A 27,129-nucleotide genomic window follows, 5' to 3' on the forward strand; every position below is an offset into this window, starting at 1 on the left:
TCAAATCACTTGCACTATTGCAAATAATAAAAATAGCTCAAAATTATTGTAAGTGTTTTTTGTTCTTTAAGTTTGACATTTTGTCAGTTTTTAACTTGCCTTGTCATAAGTGATGACATGATGAAATTGATGAAGGGACATTCACAAAGAACATTCATGCTCAGGCAGGTTTTGAACCCAGAACCCCTGGCATTGTGGCTTGCTGTGCTAACCACTCCACTATGGAGATTGGAAGCTCCATACTTGTGTCTCTTCCTCATGGTTGTGGCTGTTCCATTTCTAATTATAGGTAGTTAATATGTTATTGTATGTTTTAAGTGTATCTTATTAAAATTTGGGAACAGTTGAGTGTTATAAGAAATTTTCGTTATCTTCTAGTCGCCTACCTGGTTGGGTGCAATCGTTGATTCCTAACATATTCTATGTAACTGAAAAGGCTTGGAACTATTATCCATACACACTTACAGGTAGGTTCATTAACAACTAATTGATTTAATTTTATGATAATATACCATTAAGAAACATTCAAACCATATGAAACGATGGCAGAAGAGGTTCATAGAACAGGGTGTCTACCGGTCTGGAAAACATTGAAACCCTGAAAAAGTCGGAAAATTTACTTTTTCTGGAAAATTCATAGAAATTTACTGTTCCTGGAAAAATCAACATTTTTGTGGTAGTGCAATAACAATAGGTTTTTGAAATAGAATTAAATTAAAATAAAATTTCTTGCTTGTCTTTTCTTTCTTTATTTATTTTATATACTGAATATTACCACTAGTTGTAGTTGAAAGGGAAAGGGTTATTGTTTGAATTATTTTCATGTAGAAATCTTCTACAGTAGTGGCTATTGGAATTTACCACTTTCTTGTTGCAATATTTGGGATCAATACATATATTACTAAATTTTACTATAATTATGTAGGATTCATGCTATAATTATGATTTTTTATTAAAAAATTATTTTTTTTAACCATTAGTCAATACATGGCAAGTATTATGTAAAAGCCAGCGGCGTGCATTCAGGATACGCAAGGTACGCACTGCGTACCCACAACACAGTAAGAAAAAATAAACATTTTTTTGTCTTCCCCGAACATGAAAATTCAACAATTATCGCTCCGAAAGCAGTTCCACTGCAAGAAATTCCGATTTCCGCACGAACACGCTGCTGCCTTCCTGAAGGCAGTCCCGAATGATCCCGATTGTGACTTCGGCACCCACCCGATCCGCGTTCCTGCCAATTTCCGCAGAAATACTCTGTTTGTTCTGCTTGGTACCCTAGAAATTTGGAAGGTAACCCCATTGGCTCATGTCAGCCCCGACCACGTGTTTGGGTCTGCCCGCACCTACCCTCTCTCCCACTTCTTTCCCGGTTCTAAGCATCGAGGGTACCCAAGATTTTGACAGCATATGCAGTGTTGACAGTAGTCAACATATTTTTTTCTGGAATGCTTAGCTTACTATCATTTAGCAGCCACGTGTAGATAGATCACTGTTGGGTTGCAATAAAAATACATTATAAAAAGTGATACAGGAATCAGACAGGAGGGCAAGAATATGTAGTGGTGGAAGATCATATTTAATATACACGTAAACTATCACATATAAAAAATGTATGTGAGGTTAAAGTTACACTAGCAAGTTGTTTTTTTTTCGTATAGGGAGGTGAGGACCAGAATGGACTGTCACTGTGTCGAGGGGAAAATATGTGAACAATTTGCAAGTTTCGCACAATTCTCACAGTATGAGAGTATCTGTTTATCTCCTTTCGGGATCAACATTTCCTTTGAGTTCCATAGCATGGGTGTTGATTGTTGACCCAACGATATGAATGAATGATAAAAGAAAAACATAATAATAATAAAACACAATGCTTACAATGGGATTAGAATGAGCCCCCCCCCCCCTCCCGCCAGACATTGCAAAGTGATGTACGGTAGTTTAGCTTTTGAAGTGTTCTGGGATGTATGCTGACGTATTTTCTACTTGTCCTTAATTATCTCCCTTCTACAAAATACTTTGTCGACTGGCAACTCCGATTCATTCGTCCACAAGAACGCGTGGTTTTCGGGCATAGCGGGACCGGACACAACGTACCGTGGGAGGTTGACTTTTGCTTTCTTCTGTCGTGTGAAATTTGCAGCGAGTGTTTCGTTCATATTATTTACATTACAGGATCTCTATTGTTTGTCGGTGCTGTGAAGTGATAAAATAGGGGGACCGGGAGTTATTGATGACATACTGGAGAAGGGATTTTCGGAATTTACGAAAAAAAAGTGTAAACAATCCGAAATGGAAGGTCTGTTCCTGATTTGGAAAAATTGTTTCAGGCAGGAGTTGTGAAGGATGGTAAGCAGTATAGTAGGCATTTTGATTTTTGAGAAGAAGAAAAAATATCTCTACAGAGTGATTGACTGAGTAGAAAAACAGTGAAACATTATTGTTGGCCTTATTCGTTGGTTTCCTCTGCGAAAGATGTTGTGAAATTGTAGAGGATACTGAGATTTATCAAATTTATTACATGAAATTTGAAAGGACGGAAAATGATTGAGCCATTTCCTTCCCGTTCAATGTTCATCGCACTGCATGAAGGAAATAATCAAAGTTGAATTGTTGGACTCTACGTAGCTACTATCAGAATATATTTGCGAATATAAAATATCATACATCTACGTAGCTACTATCAGAATATATTTGCGAGTTGTGAAGGATGGTAAGCAGTATATTAGGCATTTTGATTTTTGAGAAGAAGAAAAAATATATCTACAGAGTGATTGACTGAGTAGAAAATCAGTGAAACTTTATTGTTGGCCTTATTCGTTGGTTTCCTCTGCGAAAGATGTTGTGAAATAGTAGAGGATACTGAGATTTATCAAATTTATTACATGAAATTTGAAAGGACGGAAAATGATTGAGCCATTTCCTTCCCGTTCAATGTTCATCGCACTGCATGAAGGAAATAATCAAAGTTGAATTGTTGGACTCTACGTAGCTACTATCAGAATATATTTGCAAATATAAAATATCATACATCTACGTAGCTACTATCAGAATATATTTGCGAATATAAAATATCATACATATATTTTACCTCGTTACATTTGGATATTAATACAAGGATGAGAAATTTCCCATTATAAAATTGTAGAATAAAGTTATTTTCTGAATAACATGATGGCCAGGGAGGGGGGGGGGGGCGTTGGCCCCCATAATTCATTTCGGTTGGCCCATGTTGCATACCCTAGTTTTAATGTCACCGCACGCCACTGGTAAAAGCTCACTCCTGATGCCCCATCCCACAGTCAGTTTCTGTTCAATATTCTAAAAACTTGGTTAAGTGATATTCTAAGTGTGGTGTTTAGGTAATATATAAGATATATCGACCTTCTTACACACGTGATCAAATATATGCATTGTCCTGATGACTTGGGCTGGAAGAATCAGAGAATTTTGTTTTCAAGAAATTTTATAGACATCTTAAAAGAACGTCTGACAGTTTTCTGTGTTTTGAATGTACATTTAGCATTACGTACAATGTATCGTAAGCAGCATTGGCGAAGTAATTTACTCGTTACTTGTTTTACATAAATTACACATAATTTACTTTGCGTAGAAAACCAGTTTTTTACGCATATGTAAAAAACTAATTTTTTCGTAAAATTAGTAATATAAAAACTACTTTAATTATATTACATTTTAAACTTTAGTTTTTACATATTTCAGCACAATCATTATTTTCTAAAGATTGTTTATACAGTCACCTCATGGCATTAAGAAACATTCAAACCATGTGAAATGATGGCAGAAGAGATTCATATAATATATTCATATAATGTCTTCCGGTCTGGAAAACATGGAAATTCTGAAAAAGTCTGGAAATATACTTTTTCTGGAAAATTCATGGAACTTTACTGTTCATGGAAAAATCAACATCACCTCACGCCCTCACCCATACTACCACATTTTTGAAAATAGAACTGTTCTTTCACATATTTTTAAAAATTGAGAAACCTATTGATATATATAGGTCTTGCACTAGTACTTGTATTGATAACATAACATAACGATTAACAACAATTTATTTGGATTGGATTTCAAAGTTTTAGTAACAGCTTCAAATTCCTTTTCATGCGTATTTTCACTTGCATATGCTAATTATGATGCGAATGTGAATATGCCAGTTTGTAAAATTTGAAAGAATTTTTTCAAAACCTCTTTTTGTTTTCTACCACTGCCAACTGCTATACCTAACGGTAACCATCACAAAATGTTTTCCTTTAATTGCTATGATTGATTCTAATTTTTTAGGTTTTATACGTATTTTACGTGTAATTTACATGCCATGTAGAAAACATTTTCTTGCACCTAATTGCACAACCCTGATCATAAGTGATAGCAAGGGTGCCGACTTTCCAAAATTTCTGTGGGTGCATATCAATGGCGGTTAGATCTGTAATTATCAAGTATTGTATACTTTAAACAACTTACATGCACAATGATTACAAGAGGCAAGGATATTATTAACACGTGACGAAATAAAATACCACATTCATACAAATTAAAATGAAAAAATCTTCATAAATGCAAATAATTTTAATTGTATTGCAGAAAGAACTATGCAAGGATTTTGTTGTGAACAGAAACTACAAAATGACTAACTTTATGTACCAAATAATAATAATAATAATCATGACATGTTAACTTTCAATATAAAACACATTCCTTCTTACGTCATTTGCACTTATGAATTTGTTTGCAAATTTGGTAATGTCAATATTTTTAGTCATTTCTTTATGAACATGCAAAATTGCCAAATCACTCAATCTTTTTTGGGTCATTGTTGACCGCAAAAACGTTTTCAATCGTCTAAGTGCTGAAAATGACCGCTCAGAGGTACAAGAAGTAACAGGTATGGTTAAATTCAGCCGTACAAACTTCACAAATTCTGTGAGCATTTCACGCATGGGACCACTGTTTTCTCTACTTCAAATATTTGTAATGTCTGACAAGTTGGCCACTTTTTCTTTGTTCGTTCTGCACACATCTAGAAACATGTCCCTGTGCATTGTTGGCTTGTCTTTATAAAAGTCTGTCCCATAGAACTGCAGAAATCGATCAGCACCAATTTGACCGATAGCAAAAGCTTCAAGTTGTGAAATAACACTGTACAACAAATTTGAGGTCATGTTCTGTCCTTTAGTTGAAAACAGGTGATTTTGACTAAATTGGAGTTGCTGAATCGATATGTAAAATCAGTTTTCTCCTAACACGTACCATTTTTATTGTACAGTCACATGACATTTTGTTACACAGACATTAGACAGGTAAATCAACGTATACAAACAAAATACTAAGAAAATTTATACGAAAATGTCCTTTGGTTGAAAACAAGTGAGTTTAAATAAGTTAAAGGTACTAAATCGATATGTGAAGTCAGCTTTCTCCCAAGACATACCATTTGAATTGTACAGTCACATGACATTTTGTTACACAGACATTAGACAGGTAAATCAACGTATACAAACAAAAGAATAAATAAATATCTACGAAAATGTCCTTTGGTTGAAAACATGCGAGTTTAAATAAGTTAAAGGTACTAAATCGATATGTGAAGTCAGTTTTCTCCCAAGACATACCATTTGTATTGTACAGCCACATGACATTTTGTTGCACAGACATTAGACAGGCATTTTACGTATACAAACCAAAGACAGTACAAACTTGTACGGAAATGATAATTGTGATATTCTTCTCTTGTATCTATCTGAAGGAGTGTATCTGATGATAGACCAGCAATATTCAGCAAGCATACTGCTGTTCCATCGTCCACTGAACCACTTTTCAAATGTTGCAATGTCTTGGTGGAACCGTTCCCCATGTTGATCACTAACAGCCCCTAAATTTTGTGGAAAGAAGTCAAAATGAGAATCCAATAAATGTAATTTCAGGGACATGTGGCATCCCATGATTTGGAAGCAGTGCACCTAGTTTGATGTGTAATGGGGGAAGAAAAACATCTTTAGGGTTCACGAGTTGTAGATGTGATACGTTCTTGATTCCTGGTATATATTCCTGTCGTGGTGGCCATATTTTCCACATGTAATGGTTAACTCGGTCCCGGCTGTCCCATTCACACAGAAAGCAACAAAATTTGGTATACCCTTGTTGCATGCCAGTAAGAATTCCAATTACTTTCAGGTCTCCACAGATTCGCCCCTTGAATGTATTATATTCAATGTACTGCGATATGTCACGCATTACCTCATATGTTTCCTTTTTGTGAACAGTATACGCCACTGGCACTAATGGATAAGCATTACAAATATGGAGCAATACTGCCTTCAGACTTATCTTACACGAATCAATGAACAATGGCCATTCTGCTGGATTGTGTTCATGGCCCAACTCCTGAAATAAAGCATTAATATTGTTACAAAATGCAATTCCTCCAGTCTCCGAAAAGCAAGATGAAAAGTTACTCTGTCGCGTTCGGAACGTGCTGATTTTGACATTTTTAGCCAATAGATTCCATTCTTGAAGTCGAGAGCCCAAGATTTCTGCTTTTGTTTTCGATAGATTTAAGTCCCGTACCAGATCGTTTAACTCTTGTGTGATGAGATGTGGTGCACTTGAGAGGGTTGGTGGCGCGAAGTCGACGTCCTCGTTGCCTGAACTTCCTTCTTCAATTGATGTATCAAATGTACATTTTTCGGGAGCTTTCGGCACAGGTAGCTAGCTAGCTCTTCACTATGAGCCACTGGTCGTCTTGCTGATTCCAAATTAGGATATCGGATGTGATGTTTTGATTTTGAAGAGAAGACCATTACATCTGTCAAACAAAAGTAACAGTCACTTACGTAGTCTTTGGGCTCTCTCCAAACCATTGGTACGGCAAATTTTAGCCAACTTCGCTTTCCTTGCAGTTTCGCAAGTTCCTGGAACAAGAATTGCAGCAGATATGTGGTGTCCATCGCTCATCTTGATCGCCTACTCGGCATCCAAAATACAGTTCATATGCTTTTTTGACAACAGAGATAAGGCTACTTCTTTGACTATTCAACGTCAGTTCACCACATATATAACAAAATGAATCAAGGTTATTCTTACCCTGACGGGACATTATGATCCACTGAACGAAGCCTCCTTTTCATACACACCTCACTAACAGAAACCCGCCAGAAACGTTAAAACTTTACACAAACACCTGCAATTGCAAAGCACAACCTTCACGTTTGATAGGACAAAACAGATGGCAGCCCTTGTTCGTCAGTGGTGCCAGCACTGTTATTGTTATGTAACAAATTTATCACTAGAGGATCCAGCAAAACGTTTCTTTATGTAACAATGCGAACTGATAGCGATATCATTTTTATCAAGCGCTGGAAAAAACCCAGTTAAAAGCAGTTAAAGGAATTTATAATTGTTTAAACGTAATTAATACACATAATGTATAAAGATGGCGTTTTTAAAAAAAACTGTACATGATACGAAGAAATTAATTGCAGATTCGTGTTTTGCATGCAAAAATACATTAGAAAAACATATTTTTAAGCAAAGGACAAATTTCGTGTTGTACAGTGTAATTTCCAAAACCTTTGTTTGAAATCTACGATTTAGCGAATCCACAGCCACATCAATTATTTCAAAAAATATTTGTCTGTACATTTCCTCCGGCGTTTGATACGTATGAGGATCACTACCTTCGTCGTAGCGTTTTGACATCTTCCTTCTTCTAGGCAAAACTGGTTCATCAATGTTCAATTCCTCCGCTTTCCTCATGGTTTCATTCCACAACTCAAAAAATATATCCCTTTGTGAAGCTAAACTTGCAGACAAAGTTTCCACCAAAGTTTTGATTTCTCGGTATGACAATGATTTCTTCTGAAAAGAAGAATGAAGTTGTTCAATCTTTCCGAAAACTGAAATTAACATTTTCAGGAAAATATGAAATCTGAATTGATGTAGGTTTGAAAAATATCCACTAGCCTTCCCACCGACTTCACTTTTTTCTTCTGACAGATCTTCCATAAATTTCAAGAGAACGTCATAATTACTTTCCAACGATTGTAGTGATTTTACCCTCACACACCACCTTGTGGGACAGAATGGTCGAAAAGTCAGTCTGGGAATGTTTTTTACAACACCATCTTCGTTTTCTTGTGGCGATTGAAACACTGCTAGCCTCTTTGGCGAATGTCTTACAAATTATATTAATTCACGAAGAATCACCAGAAAGTCTCACACATAACTGATACCTTGCATCGCATCTTGCAGTACCAAATTCAAATTATGCGCCGAACAATGAACAAATATAGCTAGCTCTCGGCTCCAACTGAGTAATCCTGTTAAATGTCCACTGACATTACTCGCGCCATCATAACATTCACCACGACAGTATTTTATGTCGAGAGATAAACGTCTTATGACATCCTGGACGACTTCAAACAATGTCCTAGAACTTGTTGAAGCTACTTCATAGAAGCCCATAAACACTTCTTCAACTTGCAGATTTTCATCGACAAATCTGAAGCATATGGATATTTGTTCCTTCACTGATAGAAACCCACTTATATGTAGTTCGCTGCAGTCAAGATTTCAACTCAGGAGCATCTTCTGCTCTAAGCAGCAGCAACTGATGAATATTTGATGCTTCATCGGTGTGACCCCGAATTGCTATTCCTTGCTGACTTAAAAATTGGAGGGACGTTATTATCTTTAAAATCGCCTTGCGTGCATTTTTCATATCTCCTAATTTATGTGTTGAAATAAGAGATGACACATTGGTTCCTTGTTTCGTAGTTGCCAGAGCAGTCACGGACGAACGATGAAGTGTACATTTCTCGTGAAACCTGAAACGTTCAATTGCCTTTTGCCACTGGGAAAATCCATTTCGAACAAATGCATTACACGAATCCCTGTCTGCAGAAGTAGCAGTTGCCGACGGAAACACTATACTGGAATCAAAAGCGTTTTTACACACACTACGGAACACTTTGTCCAATTCTTTGTCGTAATAAATCCAAGGAAATGTCTTTTTCCGTCCTTCATGGTATGACCTGCCTGACGATTTCTTGACACTTGTTGCTAATGTACTACAGGAACTGGCAGAAGACACATTCTCGGGTTCCTTATTTTTTGACTGAACATGCTTTTCACTATGTTCAGTGTCAGTAATATCCACCTGTGATGATAACGACAAACGTATGACGAATTTATCCATAGCGACTAGCAAACCTACTGTTCGAATTCGAAAGTATGTAAAGAAGCAATACTCAATATTGTGTTTCAGCTTTCCACACGCATCCCGTGCCACGTTTGAAAATTGCAAAAATTTTTGCCTGGCGAAGAGCTTTTGCTCCACGCATCCGGTCAGTAGACCCTCTTCTTTGCACTAACTATTAACACGGTAACATCCCTTTTGTTAAAAAAAATGAGAACTTTCCAGTCTACAATCTAAGCTCCCACGTCCTTCCAAGCCATTGTCTCTTGGAGAACAAACGAAACGAAAACAATCCAGATTACATGAAAACAACTTCACTGAAATCGTAAACCACGCCCCTCTTATCTGATTGTAAACAAACAAAAGAAGAAAAATTCAACTATTGAGGTAGTCTGTCACAATCGGCTTCCTTGTGTTTCGGTTTATTCTTTATTAGTGCTCAATATCAGCAAGTAGTTATTTTAAAACAATTGTTGACGAATGGAGTGCGCGTATTGTAATGTGTCGCTTGTAAGGAAACATCAAAGCAAGCTGAAAAGATGGGATTCTATTCACAATACAATATACTTCCATTGTTATTGTGGGGACTGTCTTTGACTTGGCCAGAGACAGGCAAGGAAGGGGGGAATGTGTTGCTTGGTTGCCTTTGCACAAACACATTTGAAACAATTATGTTTTAGAGGTTAGAAATTTTAACTTCCATCTCAATGTTTTATTTGCTTATTATTTTTTTGATAATGGGAAGTGAGAAATATTTATTTTATTTTGTTTTTATCAAACTAAAAATCTTGTGGGTGCCGCGGACCCACAAGATTATTTATGTGGGTGCTCGAGCCCCGGAGCACCCACGTAGTCGGCACGCATGAGTGATAGCGCAAACTGAAACTATGAAAAGTACTCGATGGTAGAAGCAAATTATGCAAGATAATTGCGAAGGTAATTAATTGGATTCATTGTTTGTACACATCGTATGCTTTTCACATGTCAGGTGCCATATTCCTGCTTAGTAAAAATAACAGATTTAAAAGGTCCACTTCGCTTGACATTACTTGCTTTTATTACCAAGAACTAGAGGCACATATTTTTGGTAAATAAAAAAGCAAAATTTCTGTACATAAACAGTCAATTTTGGGTTCAAAAGCTTTAAATAAAATAAAATTTAGCTGTTATAGCGATGAAAAAGCGATATATATATATATAATGGCATTTTGGTTTTAAAAATGTTAATATAATCCAAATTTGATTTAAAAACTGCACTATTACACAAAATAAACATATCCCTTCTAATAGCACATTAAATCATTACCAGAATATTAAGTTTGTTCTTGTATAAGGGGGTTCATTTTTGCTTTTTGCTTCTCAAATATTTACAGGAGAATTAATCAATTTTCCATGAATTGCATAACTCACAGGATACTGCACACTTCAGAAAGTGTCGCGTCTGTATATAAACGGTAAATTTCGTGTTTAAGAGTCTATTTTGCATTTTGCATTTATTTCGCATCATTTCATGACGACACAGGGTATGAAAATGCACCTCACACCTTTCAGAAACATGAAAAATTAACATTACAATGTGTCACAAATATTTACGTGGAAAAATGCAAAGTAAGCTTATCAGACTTAATTACAATGTGTTATTTCACATTTCGTGTTTTTGTCAAAAACGAAATATGCATGCCTCTACCAAGGACTATTGTACTGTACAGTATGTTACATGTTCTGCAGTGTTCAGTTTCAAACAAAGAATCCTCGAAGTGCACAAGTAGACAAGCGAATGATGGGCACAATCAAATCAGTGGCGGATCATAACCATACATTTGCAGTTATCTTGCAAATACTGACACTTTTTTTGCTTCTAGTATTGTGTACTTTTCACCATTTCAGTTTGTGCTATCATTAGAGGCATGCAAATTTCGTTTTTGACGAAAACACGAAATATGGAGTAACATGCTGTAATGTTCATGTTTCTGAAAGGTGTGAGGTGCATTTTTCTAACCTGTTTTTTTCATGAAATAATGCAAAATGCGAAATATACTCTTAAACACAAAATTTAGAGTTTATTTACCGACACTTTCTAAAGTCTGAATTATCCTGTGAGTTATGCAATTCACGAAAAATTTATTAATTCTGTTGTAAATATTTGAGAAGCAAAAATGGACCGCTTTACACAGGAATAAACTTAATACTCTGGTAACTACATAAATGTGCTATTAGAAGGGGTAAGTTTATTTTGTGTAATAAGTGCAGTTTTTAAATCAAATGTAGGATTATATTCACAATTTTAAAACCAAAATGTTATTATATATAGCACTTTTGATGTGATTATTCACTGCTATAACACCGAAATTTTATTTTATTTACCACTTTTGAACCCAAAATCGACTCCTCTTGTACCAAAATTTTGCTTTTTTATTTACCAAAAATATGTGCCTATATTATCACTTATGATACACCCTGTATGTATATTTCTTAGATATGCATGACACTGTTTCAAAATATATATGCTACAAATAAAAAGGAAACAGAATATCATAAAGTATTTATGATTGTATGTCATTAAATAACAAGAATTTTATTCTAAACTTCATGGAGATTTATGCACAATGAAAATTTGTATTTTAGGACTCAATATGCCTCAGTTGCCACGCAAACTGGCCTTCCGCTCCAGTGTTCATCTCTGACCTTTCATCTTTAAATCTTTCCACCCATTCATACATGCAACGGCATATTGTAAAATATCTACTAAGATCGCTTTAACGGTCTTCGTAAATAATAAAAAAAGATGGTATGATTACTTAAAACAAAGGTGCAATCCGAAATATAGTAAAATAAGTTCTAGTCATATAACATGGAAAAAGCTTATTACAACGTATATACGAGGTTTATTTTTTAATTAGGGGCAGTTTTGAAATAAAACTAAAACATGCAAAAAAAGGTAAAAAAGTGCTCCCCTGTGCATAGCACCACGCCATGAAGGCGTATAGGGGGTGTGGGGGTAACGCCCCACACTTTCTTGATCCGGTCGTGAGTGGGGGTGATGTGATCAGCATCACGCCCCTGACCGCCTTTACCCCCCAGGGTTTCCCCCAGGTACCCATGTTATTCGACGCTGGGTGGGCGCCGGGGCCGCTTTCACCGTTAGAAAAGTTCTGTGGCTGTTCATACGTACATTCAGCTACTTCTCAATGTAGTTCCCATAGCTGTTGAGACACTTGTCGTAGCGGTAGATGAGCTTTTGTAGACTCTCATGAAAGAAATCTGCCACCAGGTCAGACAGCCAATCCGTCACGGTCTGTTTTATCATTGACGCTGTTGAAACGCTTCCCAGCGAGGAAAGTCTTCAAGTGGAGGAATTGGTGATAATCGCTGGGGGCAAGATCCAGACTGTACGGAGAGTGGTCCATCTGCTCCCAGCCAAATGAGTCAATGAGCGACTGTGTGGCAGCTGCAGTGTGTGGCCATGCAGCAACATGATACCGGAAGACAGCATTCCTCGTCGTTTATTCTGCATTGCTCAGCAAAGTTTCTTGAGAGTGTTGCAATACACGGCTGCATTAACTGTTTGTCCATTCGACAGAAAGTCAATCAGAAGCACCCCAAACCTGTCCCAGAACATGGTGAGCATGAGTTTCTTGGTCGCTTGCTTGAACTTCACCTTTGTGGGGGATGATGTGTGGTGCAATTCCTTGGATTGTTTTGTTGCGAGGGTGTAGAGGGACACAAATGACTCGTCCCTAGTGACAATATGGTTCAACAGTTCGTCACCTCTTTGACATTTTTCGCAGTCAAGAACCTGATCACTGATCGTATCTCACAGTCGGCGGGATTTTCAATCACCTGCACCACTTTCATTGTCCACCACAACCACACCAAGCATTTCACAACGTGCAAGGCATGTCTGTAACTAATGCACATGCCCAAAATGCAAAGCACGCAGTGTTGCCAACGTGAGCGCAAAATTACCTCTAATTAAAAAATAAACCTTGTACATATCGTATTTGGAGTTCTTCCAGCCATGGCATGCTAATACAATGTAAATAATTTTTTTGAAAACAAATTCACAGATATTTGATATTCCTGAAAGTCCTCTACTTTTTTAGGGTTTTTACAAATTGGTTGCTTGGAAGGTTGTGGTTGATGAAAGGATGAGAAAATTGTGGTAATGTTACAGCCCAGGGGTGCCCATCCCCCCTTCCCAAGGCAGTGGATGCATCCCCTCCCGCCCGACCCTGTGGCCGAGTGGTTAGCATATCGCGCCGCGACGCCAAGGGTCCCGGGTTCGAATCCTGGTCGGGCTTGGTTGTTTGTGAATGTCCATTCATCAATTTCATCATTTCATCACTCATCTCCATCTTCGCAAATTAGCCAAGAGGCACAAAACGCGAAGTAAAATAAACTAAATCAATCAAATCAAGCATCCCCTCCCCTCCCCAAATAATTGTCCATCACACACACACACACACAAATATAGTTGGATAAAAACACAGTAACTGATTTTTGTTTGTCGATAATTTGATTTTTAAAAAAATAATTTTTCAAAATTTGTAAGTTTTATACCAAAGGCAGAACTTGAAATAATTTTTTTGGGGGGAAAGGTTGGCATAAACAATATTTTATGTATGTAACAATCGAAAGGCACATGACATTCGAAACCTTTCATTGCAGTTGAAATTAAGAGACTAAAAAAAGGAAAAAGCACGGCTCACTTTCATGTTTCCTACAGGAAATAGTGTTCTTAAATCATGAAGTACATAGATGCTGAACATCTATCTAATAACCGTAAGTAAAAATTAAAAAAAAATAAGTCAATCAAATAAATCGATCCCCCCATTTTTGTGTGAAGATATGGTAGTTAAACTATAAAATGTTGTCCCCCTCCAAAAAGAATTCCCATGACGCAAGCGCATCATGAATCCCCCTGTGGAAACTCCTGTTATGGCCAATATGTTTGAATAATTGTGCCAGACAAGCTAGATTATTTGCATTTTATTTAATGAAACTTTAAGCACATTTTGCTCGTGATCAAGAAATATTGGCCGCTAAATCTGTTCGCCAAATTAATATTATTTATTATCAAACACAGAACTGTAATGACATTATACTTTCTGTATGAGATAAAAGTTATTATGATTATTTTTTTAGTTACTTTGAATAAATCTACATTTTAAAAAATGTACTGAAGCGTTACAATTGCACCTGAAATAAAGGTGTCATAGTGTAATATGTGTACTAATGTAAAGTTCTTTTCCAGAAGAGGGGGACTCCATATTTTAAACGGTCATATATAATTAATTGATACTAGGATAGTGCACATTGTTCTATGTGATTTTTAAGGAGAAAAATAGGGGGATAGGCTTTGAGAAATGACATTACTTGGTGATGTCATGAAATATAAAAAAGGGGGAAAATAAAAGGGGACATTCTCAAAATTTAGTACTCTCTTCGGTCTTGTTCTAGTGTTCGTCTTCAATAGCTCATATTAATGCTTTGTACATCGGCCTGCTGTTGTATGTTGAGGGGTGGTCAAAAAGTTTGCTTCCTGTCTGAAATTACTTGATTGGATATATGGATATTTTGTTTCAATATCTAAGGACCAATCACTTATGTTATATTCCTAAGGGAAAAATAAAGGTGAATTGATAATTTCACCTCAATTTTTATTCAAGGGACATTCAATAATTACCGAAATTTTAACATTGGAATACATCTGGTTTGTAGGATGACCTCACCACTGTCTCAGTATGTGCATGTGACTTTTTTTTGCACATGACAATGATTTTTTTTTACATGTTAGCTTAAAAAAATAATTTTAAATTATGTTAAGTTGCATCTAAGAATTAATGCCTGATTTCTTCCTCTCTTTTCATGTCCGGTTACTGCGAGAACAGAATATACAGTAAGTGTTGAAATTTTTGTTTTTGTTAAAGTAATATGAAACTATCTCTCAGTTACATTTTTGTCAGTAATTTAAGAGAAAATATGTTGGACTTCAACTGGTGTCTTGATATTTCATCATACTTTGTGGTTTATTAAATAAGGTTGCAATTGAGTTTTGGTTTTACAGTCCACTTTAAGGCTAATTAGGACTGGGCCTACAGTTAAAGTGGGATCTGAACCAGACTCTGCCTTCATTGTGTATTAAATCCAGAGCCCCTTGATTACAAGATGACAACTTTATCACTACGTCATCGGGGAGGCCATATTTCATTTTTTTAAATTTTTTAAATGTTTCTATATATACGAGGGTCATTTTAAAAAAAGTGGTTACATGCTCAAAACTGTGTACTTATATATCTGTGGGAGACAAGGTTACTGCATTCATAATACTTTCGAGTCGAGTATAGCATAGGTTGCCAAATTGTTGGCAATTTTATCATGCCATCAGCTGAATTGTTTTTCCATATATCACTGATGGTCTTCAAGTAACATCCTGGTGGAGGATCTTGTAGCTTCCAGAACAAGTGATAGACACAAGAACTCATGTCCAGACTATAGGGGGTAGCTTTAGCACACTCCAACCTCACTGTTCAAGCAATTGTTCCACAGAATTTGTAACAAGGAACCTTGAGTTATGTTGCAACACAATTGAATGCTTCACCAGAAGCGTTAGTTGTTTCCAACAAATAACTGGACAAAGGTGATTCTCCAGAAAGTTACTCTAATACTGTTCATGGTAACTCCCTTTGGTACTGTGTGACAAAGGAAAACAATGTCGTAGTCATAGGCAACAAGAAACATCCCTTTAATTTGAGCATGTAACCACTTTTTAAAAAATGATCCTCGTATATATAGAAAATTAAAAAAATATAATTTAAGATTGAAATATGGCCTCCCCAATTATGTAGTGATAAAGTTGTCATCTTGTAATCAAGGGGCTCTGGATTTGATACACAGTGAAGGCAAAGTTGCTGAGTGCTTGTTGGAACTTTAAAGGTCTTGGCGAATCAGCATGTCGAACCACTTAACCACTGATGGATATTGAAGTGCCTCATCAGCACAAGCTTGCACAAGTTCTCTGTGACACTTAATAGCATTTCTCTCATGTGCCGCCACATGTCAATCTGTGGAACTATGACATCTCATGTGTAGAGGCGGTTATAAAGCCATTATTTCAATCCACATATTATTATGGTTGTAATTGTTGAGTAATCGCTTTTTAAAAAATGATCCTTGGAACTTATTTTGTATCTGAGTGGGAGCATGGGTAGCCAGAGCACCTACAGTTTAGCAGAGATGATGAATGCATGAAGATCTACCTCACACCACCTATAGATCTTGATGTATATATGTAATTGAGTGTGACCTTAATTATACATTTTACAAGTGACCCATTCTTTGGACCATGAAGGAGTGGACCTCAATTTTATGTTTTCCAGGGGACCAAGCTGAAAAAAAATTAAATGTGATAAAATGTAAACTTTGAGAAAATTTTATAACATTTTGATTGAATGTATAATGTGGGAAATGTAAAATCTGGGATCCAATGTATATTCAGGAAAATGTAAAGTCTGGGAATATAAAGTTTTCGTTACATTATATTAATTTTGTATGTTGCTATGGATTAAATAATTATACTTTCATTTCTAGTGTTCCTTTCTACCAAAGTTCAGCGTTGTGATTAAAACTAAATTCGAAGATAATAATGGGTCATCTGAAAATGTAAGTATTAGCAGTGTACACTTATACTAACTTAATTGGCAGTTGAAATGTTCATATTTATATATCTTATCTATGGAACATGAAGCCCAACTGTTGTGGTGCCATGCAATTGTTTTTAGATTTTAATTTTTCAGCAGAGCCTGGAAATTAATTTTAAAAAAATATAATTTTTTTCTCCATCTTGGTGAAACATAATATTGATCTGTTTCTCTTCATTTAGAACCAGGAAACATTAGTTTTATTTTGCAACTTTTTTTTAAAATTTAATTTATTTCTTTATTTATTATAGGGATGGGACCGATTAATCGGTACTCTATCGGTGTCGGCCGATATAGGCGTATCGGTAAAATTACCGATTATTTTACCGATCCCGATATATCGATAAGTGTCTGATAATTTAGTGCAAAATTCTGCCATTTTGTTGTAATTTTTATGGATAATATCCATGCCCTACTTTCTAAAAAGGTAAATGTCAAAATATGCCATTTCTTTTGCACTGCAGTCACCTTGAAACACTAACTAACTAACTAACTCCCTAGCCTTCTTAAACCCGAAGGTTCATGGCTGCAGCAACACAGGCCTTCCATCTTTCCCTATCTTGAGCAAGTTCTATATACTCTTGTCCATCCCTACCGATTTCCCTTAGGTCCATCTCAACGTTGTCCCTCCATCTTTGTCTTGGCATTCCTACAGGTCTCTTACCATCAGGTTTCCCAACAAGAATCCTGTGAACTCCTCTTTCCTCTCCCATTCGTGCCACATGACCTGCCCACCTAAGTCTTCTTGATTTAATTATTCTAATAATATCTGGACATGAATACAAATTATGTAGTTCTAAATTATGTAACCTTCTCCACTCACCTGTCTCCTCATCCCTTTTAGGTCCAAAGATTTTCCTAAGGATCTTATTTTCAAATACTCTCAATTTATGTTCCTCTTTCAATGTAAGGGACCAAGTTTCACATCCATATAATACTACAGGCAAAGTTACTGTTTTGTATATTTTAACTTTTAGTTTCTTAGATATTAAACGAGAAGACAAAAGTTTATGAAGAGAGAAGTAACATGCATTTCCTGAATTAAGCCTACCTTTTTTCCTCTTTAATATAATTTTCATTTGTTAATATTACTCCTAAGTATTTGAATTTGGAAACTCGTTCAAACGAGTTGTTATCAATAATTAGATTTTGATTATTACCTAACACTTGGTTTCGGCCTGTAATCATATATTTAGTTTTCTCTTTGTTAACTTCCAAACCTATCTCTTTAGCAGTTTTGAAAAATATTTTAGCATTATTCTTAATTGTATTCACATCATCCCCCAGTAAGTCTACATCATCTGCATATGCTAACAACTGAGTCACACCATTTAATTTTAGTCCTTCTTTAGTTTCTTTTACCTTCCTTACAGCATATTCTAAGGCAAAATTAAAGAGCAATGGAGATAATGCATCTCCTTGTTTTAACCCATCTTGAATTGCAAATTTGTCAGACATATTAATACCCACACGAATTTTACTTTCTGTTTCACTGGTACATATTTTTATCATATTAACAAGCTTCTTAGGTATTCCAAACCCGACTAATATATTATATAATTTATCTCTTTTGACTGAATCATATGCTTTTTTGAAATCAATGAATAGCTGATGGACATTTTGATTATATTCCCACTTTTTTTCAAGTGTCTGTCTGATGTGAAAAATTTGATCTGTAGTTGATCTGTTACGTTTAAATCCACATTGATAATCACCTATAATTTCATTAGCATATGGGGTTAGTCTTGTTAAAAGAATGTTAGATAATATTTTATATGTTGTTGAGAGTAGAGAAATTCCACGGTAATTATTGCAGTTCATTTTATCACCTTTTTTAAACACAGGAACAATTATGGATTCTTTCCACTGTTGAGGGATTTCTTCTTTATTCCATATTAAACAAATTAATTTATGAATTTGACCTATTAATGAATTTCCACCATATTTAATTAACTCAGCTGGTATTAAATCAATGCCAGGTGCTTTGTTATTCTTTAGCCTTTTAATAGCATCTTTAACTTCAGTCAAGTTAGATTCTGGAACTAAAGGTTCTGCTGTGTGGACTTCATTTACTTCTGATTTATCTCCTACATGAACATTTAAAAGGTCATTAAAGTAGTTCTTCCATCTATTTAGAATATCGCTTGGGTCAGCTAGAAAATCACCGTCTTTATCTTTTATCAAGTTTACTTTAGGTTGCCACCCCTTTCTAAACTCATTTACACCTTTATATAAATCTCTGATATTTTTATTTTTGCTGTTTGTTTCAATTTCGTTAATTTTGCTTTTCAAGTAATCTCTTTTTTTACTTTTAAACGTGCGGTTAACTTCTCGCTTTATTCTATTATAATTGTTTAGATTTGTATCATCAGAGTTATTTAACCACCTAAGTCTAACTTGATTTCTTATTTCTATTAGATTATGACATTCATTATCAAACCATGGCTTACTTTTTCTCGGTTTATGGTATCCTATACTTTCTTTAGCTGCTGATTCTATTGCATTACGTATGTGCTCCCAATTCTTATTTACGTCTGTTTCATTTATATTTTCATCATCATTTAAATCCTACAAAACATCAAATCTATTTGACAGTTTAATTTGGTAATCTTTCTTAATTCTTTCATCAGTAAACTTTCCTGTATCAAATTTTATAACTTTTAGATTTTGTTGCTTATGATTTATCACTGAGAGTCTTTCTCTTAATTTAGCAATTACTAAATAATGGTCACTGGCACAGTCAGCACCTCTATGTGTACGAACGTCAATTATACTAGTATGCCTTCTCTTATCAATGAGAATATGATCTATCTGATTATGAGTTTTACCATCTGGAGAAGACCAGGTATATTTATGGATATCTTTATGTTTAAAAGTGGTACTTTTCACAATTAAATTCTTTGAGGTTGCAAAAGTAATCAATCTTATACCATTATCATTACTTAATTCATGAAGACTTTCTTTACCAATCGTGGGTTTAAATGTCTCTTCTTTGCCAATATGTGCATTACAGTCACCTAACAGAATTTTCATATCATACTGAGAAAATTTATCAAAGACCTGTTCTAACTCTGTACAAAAATCACGTGCGGTTAACTTCTCGCTTTATTCTATTATAATTGTTTAGATTTGTATCATCAGAGTTATTTAACCACCTAAGTCTAACTTGATTTTTTATTTCTATTAGATTATGACATTCATTATCAAACCATGGCTTACTTTTTCTCGGTTTATGGTATCCTATACTTTCTTTAGCTGCTGATTCTATTGCATTACGTATGTGCTCCCAATTCTTATTTACGTCTGTTTCATTTATATTTTCATCATCATTTAAATCCTGCAAAACATCAAATCTATTTGACAGTTTAATTTGGTAATCTTTCTTAATTCTTTCATCAGTAAACTTTCCTGTATCAAATTTTAGAACTTTTAGATTTTGTTGCTTATGATTTATCACTGAGAGTCTTTCTCTTAATTTAGCAATTACTAAATAATGGTCACTGGCACAGTCCGCACCTCTATGTGTACGAACGTCAATTATACTAGTATGCCTTCTCTTATCAATGAGAATATGATCTATCTGATTATGAGTTTTACCATCTGGAGAAGACCAGGTATATTTATGGATATCTTTATGTTTAAAAGTGGTACTTTTCACAATTAAATTCTTTGAGGTTGCAAAAGTAATCAATCTTATACCATTATCATTACTTAATTCATGAAGACTTTCTTTACCAATTGTGGGTTTAAATGTCTCTTCTTTGCCAATCTGTGCATTACAGTCACCTAACAGAATTTTCATATCATACTGAGAAAATTTATCAAAGACCTGTTCTAACTCTGTATAAAAAATCATCTTTAGTATTATCATCTTTATTTTCCGTTGGTGCATGTATGTTTATTAAAATAATTTTACACCACCTACCCTGTAAAACTGCATATGATATCCTATCATTAATAAATTCTACTGTTTTAAGAGCCGAGATAATTCTATTATTTATGAAAAAGCCTGTTCCAAAATTATGATTTTCAGTACCACCATAGAAAAAAGTATAATTTTTAGTTTTACAATTCCCTTCTCCTGGCCACCTAACTTCCTGGACAGCTACTACATCTAATTTATACTTAACTATCTCATTAACTGTACACTGAAATGCCCCAGGCCGGTAAAGGCTCAGAACATTCCAGGTGCCTAATTTAATATCCTTATTCCTAACGTAGATCTTATCCTTAGTCCAGGGACCTCCCAAAGTAGTCCCCACCCGGAGATCCGAACGGGGGACTATTTTACCTCCGGAATATTTTACCTTGGGAACATCCATGGCCTTATATTGCTGTTTCTTGACATTGTTTTTTTACAGTGCAGAGTTGTCAGCTCTACGCCTAACCCCCAATATGAATGGAGGAACTACTACACAAGACAAACACAAACACATTAGACAGCACAATTACTACACAAGACGAACACAAACACATTAGACAGCACAACTACTACACAAGACACACACAAACACATCACAACTATAACACAATATAAACACAAACACACCACAACTACTACACAATATAAACATAAACAAACTACACACCATAACTACTACGCAAGACAAAACAAACATACTAGGCAGCACAAATACTACGCAAGACAAAACAAACATACTAGACAGCACAACTACAACACAAGACACATACATACACATCACCGATACTACATAAAATTCTGAATAACAAAAATACTAAACAAACAACATGCATTCCTCCTATCTCTTTCCTTTGTGCTTGGAAGACCAATATGGCGAAGTATACATATCTAGGCCTACTATGCTCTCTCAAAATCGAGAGATTCTGCCTTTCATACTTGAACCATATGCATAGTGACAATACTATGTGCTAATCATGTTGACAGATGAGGAGGACTTCCACACCAGGAAAATGAGTACAGATGAGTACATGGAGTTATGGTCTTGGGCAAGCATTACAGTATCCCAGTTCCTATTCTGTGTTGTATTCTCTGTGTGGGACACAAGATGCAGAAGTAAAATGGAAAGTGATTGTAATCTACCACTTCTAGTAAATATTGTCTGGAGCTCCCAGGTGTGCGAGTGAACCTGGGTTCCATACCCAGTACGAGCTCCAAAGTTTCAATGACAAAACCTTGAAACACACATTTATTAAGTAGGTCAATGAACCTTTCAGGTTCTTCAAGGACCATTTCTACTTTAATATCAGATCGGTAGAATATCGGATATCGCTATCAGTAAATTTTATATCTGTATTGGCCAAAATTTCATATCGGTCCATCCCTATTTGGTATTTTTATTTTACTAGTTGTTTTTTTAAGTATTTCTTCAGCTCTTTATTGCACTTTATCATATTGTGATTCTCCATGCTCTCACTTTTTGTGTGAACAATCCTGGGGTGGATTGCCAGTGGGAGTTCTCCAAATTCTGGACAATTTGGGAAATACACTGGTCAAAACAATTAGGGGAGCAAGCAAGAAATCCCAAAACCAAAGTTGGAAAGTCAAAAGTAGCAATGTATGTTGATGAAGTGAGTGTGTCCTCAACCAGTACAATTCATCTGTGATGAATCATCAGCATGAAGAGCTCTCTAGTGACACCATAAGGCACGTGGCAGAATTTGTGATATGAGGAGCAATCACGAGGTCACTTGAGAACACCGGTTGTGTGGTGCTGGCAGACCGTAAGTGCAGGTGGGATTCAGTTGAGTAGTGTTGAATAGGAACGATGGCAGAACAACACGATTTAGGGGAATCTAGCGCATGGAGAGCCATTGGGAGGATGGAAGCAGGGCAAACACAACGTGAGGTGGCTGCAGCCCTTGGTGTGTTACGCAGTGTCATTTCCAGGTTGTGGACACGATTTCAACAGACAGGTACAGTACGAAGGAGGCCTGGGCAAGGTCGCCCATGGTCAACAACAGTTAGGGAAGACCGGTACTTAGCATTGGCGGCTCGCAGGAATAGGCAGCAAACTGAACTGACTTGCAACGCGGCCTTGTTTTGGCAACAGGACGAAGAGTCTCGGCCCAAACTGTACGAAATCGCCTGTGGGAAAGGGGTCTTTATGCAAGAAGACCAATGGTGTGTCTCCCTCTGAATGCCCAACACCGTCGGGCCCGCAGACAGTGGGCTGTGGAACATCGTGAGTGGGGACATGGAGAGTGGAGTTCAGTTCTCTTTTCGGATGAGTCGCGTTTCAGTCTCCAGTCAGATAATCGACGCATTCTCATCTGGAGGGAACGTGGGACTCGCAATTATCCCGCACATGTGCGCGAAATGTCTCAGTATGGTGGCGGTGGCTTCATGGTATGGGCAGGGATCAGTGTTGGTCGACGTACCCCCCTGCACATTATCCAGAACGGTACTTTGACAACCTTACGGTACCGGGATGAGATCCTCAGGCCTCATGTTGTCCCAATGGCTGCAGATATCGGTGATCGTTTCATTTTTGTGGACGATAATGCCCGACATCACCGAGCACGTCTGGTTGACGCCATGCTACGGGATGAGGGTATCGAACGAATGGTATGGCCAGCGTCCTCCCCAGACTTGAATCCCATTGAACATGTGTGGGACACACTTGGAAGATGCATTACTGCTCGGCCAGCGCCGCCTACAACTCTGCAACAGTTGGAAATGGCCCTTCTGGAGGAATGGGTGAATATCCTGCAGGCTGTCTTTGATAACCTTATTGGCTCCATGCAAAACAGATGTGCAGCTGTCATAGCAGTTCATGGCGACCACACGCCTTATTAGAGGTATGGATCTGTTGCGTATCTGTCCATTTCTGTTGTCTTATCACCGTGCTGTTCTCCTGATTTTGTGCAGTACCTTGCAGAAATCACCCCTAGAATTCTGTTGTGCTAGTGACTCAATAGACATGTATTGTACTGGTTGAGGACACACTCACCTAATCAAAATACATTGCTACTTTTGACTTACCAACTTTGGTTTTGGGATTTCTTGCTTGCTCCCCTAATTTTTTTGACCAGTATACTTGAAATGAAGAAGTAGGGGCTCCGGTCTCGAAACCCAGGCAAAAGTGGAGATGGGATTTGATTCACAAACCACATGTCATCCAACTCCTGTTGTGCCATGGAGTTAGTTTAGTTTAACCACATTTTGCTCCCTCGTGGATGTGTTTCATGCATTTTATGCATGCATCACCCAAAAGTACACAATAGAAAGTTTATCGTTTTCTTTGGCTAAATTTCAGAGAGAGAAAGGACAGATGTCTCCTTGGTGTCTGGCTGCAAATAATGGCAGCATTGAAGATTTAACATTGTGGAAGGGTGCCTCTCACCGGGAATTTCTTGAATTCTGGGAATTATGCGTGAATTATTGTGTCCAAGAATTATGCGTGCATTCTACGTGAATTTTTATCTGTAGACTTGAAAAATTTCAACTTTTATTATTCCAAATCCCATTGATTTTATACATATTTCTAAATGCCCTGAAGCAAGTTTTTCACATTTCAACTTTTATTTGTATCGTGGAAGGAAAAAAAAGCTGCGTGGAAAATAAAACAGAATTCAATCCCTTTACTTTCTAAGTGTTGTTTGCGGAACAGTTTATTAGACAGGCTGAAGATTATTGCAATATAAGATATCTTGAAGTTGATTAGGTGAATTAGAGTTTGTAATCCTTATACAATTCACAATTTTTCATAGATTAGCAACATTCCTGTAACATTTGTAACTTGTGTTTGTTGATGTACAGGGTTAGTCAAAATTATGTTAACACTCAATAGTCAAAATTATGTGAACACTCAAATGGCAGAAACAATCTATGAACAATGAACTTGACAGACATCTATAAACATGGAATGTAGGCAATGATATGCTGCAAGTGCTACAGACTTGCGCACTCAACCTGTGTGCCATCACATTCAACACATAACAACCACCGATTAACAGCAGCACGTAAAGCCCGTACACACAGTTTACGGGGTAAGGATAATATCACATCCCGTATACGGTCTTTAAGGTCATTGATGTCGCGAACCTTCCTACTGTAAACGCGCTCCTTAATCATGCCCCATAACCAGAAGTCACAAGGTGTTAAGTCTGGAAAGTATGGAGGCCAGCACAATGGTCCATCACGACCAATCAATTGTCCTGGAAACTTCTCATCGAGATAGTTTCTAACAACACGGGCCCAGTGCAGTGAAGCGCCATCTTGTTGGAAATACCCTGCACGGCGGATTTCTAGTGGTAGTTCATCAATGGCATACTCCTGCAACATCTGTAAGTAAACGTCATAAGTTACTGTTGGTGTATCAAAGAAGTAGGGTCCAATAACTCCAGCGGCAGTCACAGCGCACCAAACATTCACTTTGGGGGAGTCTCGTTCATGCTCCCGAATGACTTGTGGGTTTTCGGTGGCCCAGAAAATCGTGTTGTGCCGGTTTACAAATCCACTTGTGTGAAAAGTGGCTTCATTGCTGAATGCCATGACATTCCCAATATCCCGACGGATATTCGTCATTTCAGCTAAAATCTGACAGCATTCCACCCGCTTACATTTCTTCACCACTGTTAACACTTGGCTGACTTGGATGTGGTATGGTCTCATCCCAAGGTCATGTTTCAAGATGCGCCACATGGTTTTTTTGAGGAATTCCTGTTTCCAAACTGCATCGTACACTTGATTTAGAAGGACTGTGCAACATGGCTCCCTGTACAACAGCGATGTTCTCTTCACATCTTCCTGATCTTGGACGTCCTGCATTGCCTCGATAGTTGTTAGCTACTGATCCCGTAGCCACAAACTTCTTGTAGAAGTTCTTCTGTTAAACGGCTTGGTGGTTCACGTGCAAATCGCTGTCGAAACTTTTCACGGACAAGCGTCGGCGAACCGTACACTTCCATCGCGCTAGCTACATATCTTCTTTGCTCCAGTGTCAATCGGTCTGCCATTATGTCACCTAAAAAGAGAAAGAGAAGAGATTGAAGACATTTCCAATGATCAGCTGTGCACCACCTACAAATCTAACAATACATGTTCCAATACATTTCGTTCATAACTGTATTTCTGACCTCTACGTGTTTTGTCCATTGCGTGTTAACATAATTTTGACTAACCCTGTACTTCCTAAATATGTGAAATTGCAAATGTAATCTCCACACCTTAAATTAGAATTGGAATCTCACAGATTCTTTATATTATTAATATACAGTGCGTCATTTTGACTCCTGGCTAGAGATCGCGTGACTGCAGAACAGCAAGGCACCTCCCAGATGCCGGCAGTTTCGACCCGTGACATCCCATTTATTTTTACTCATGTAGATAATTGTATGTATATTGCATAGTGAGTACTAACCTGTGTTATTCAAAGTGATAGCCAACTGCATTCACCCATTCCCAACATATTTTGATCAAATTTTGATTGACAAGCAAGAGTTCCTCTTCCGTAATTTTTGTAAGTTCTGTTCTTGTATTGTCTTTCAGTTCATCTATAGGGTGGGGATTATTTCTATAGTCTATTTTTAGGGGTCCCACAAATAATAAATTGCCTACAAACGTCTTGACATGATACGGGTTTCACTTAAGTGTCGCACGTAAAAATTCTTTGTTTTAACGTGAATTTTTGGCCCACTCATTTCAATGGTCGCAATGTTATTAAACACACACTGGAATTACACAGGGAAGACTAACATTGATGTGATCTATGAGACAACAATGTGCAGACACGCAGTTAAACAGAAAAATTACACCTCAATGCTAAAACAAACAGAACTATACTGATAAGCGAGCAACAATTTTGCTTGCAACGTGAACTTTAGACAGCTAGTGCACTCGCCCGGTGCCTAAACATTTTTTGCATGTGAATGGCACAGAATGGTCAAGAATAGCAACACTGTAACTGTGCTGACAACTTGCATATAGTGTTTAATCCATAAAGATGCCTGTATAGGTAAAACTTTCCTTCTCATTTTTTCTTAACTTTATCTTTGCGTAATGAAATAAAAATGTTCAAACTTAATAAAATTAGATTAATCGTTGAAGATGTTATTTATATCCTTTGAAACAATTAAAATTCAAACTTAAGCAGCAATTTTCTTGTGGGTATTTTTTACCCAGTGCATGTCCTGCCGAGTTAACAATGGCAAGAAGACAACTTGCAAACAGAACAAATATGTCAATCAAAATTTGATCAAAGTATGCTGTTCGGAAGGCATATA

General features: G+C 36.7%; 1 protein-coding gene across 1 annotated transcript in view; it reads left to right on the forward strand.

Moving 5' to 3' along the window:
* rdgBbeta (cytoplasmic phosphatidylinositol transfer protein 1) overlaps positions 1 to 27,129 on the forward strand; it is a 55,504-nt gene that overhangs the window by 10,934 nt on the left and 17,441 nt on the right. Inside the window, exons 3-5 of the mRNA XM_083135829.1 lie at positions 379 to 467; positions 15,115 to 15,122; positions 16,814 to 16,885. Of these exons, the coding sequence (XP_082991955.1) occupies positions 379 to 467; positions 15,115 to 15,122; positions 16,814 to 16,885 (169 nt within the window). The remainder of the gene's footprint in view (positions 1 to 378; positions 468 to 15,114; positions 15,123 to 16,813; positions 16,886 to 27,129) is intronic.

The sequence above is a fragment of the Lepisma saccharinum genome, chromosome 14, assembly GCF_977018435.1.
Source record: "Lepisma saccharinum chromosome 14, izLepSacc3.1, whole genome shotgun sequence".
Classification (NCBI taxonomy): domain Eukaryota; kingdom Metazoa; phylum Arthropoda; class Insecta; order Zygentoma; family Lepismatidae; genus Lepisma; species Lepisma saccharinum.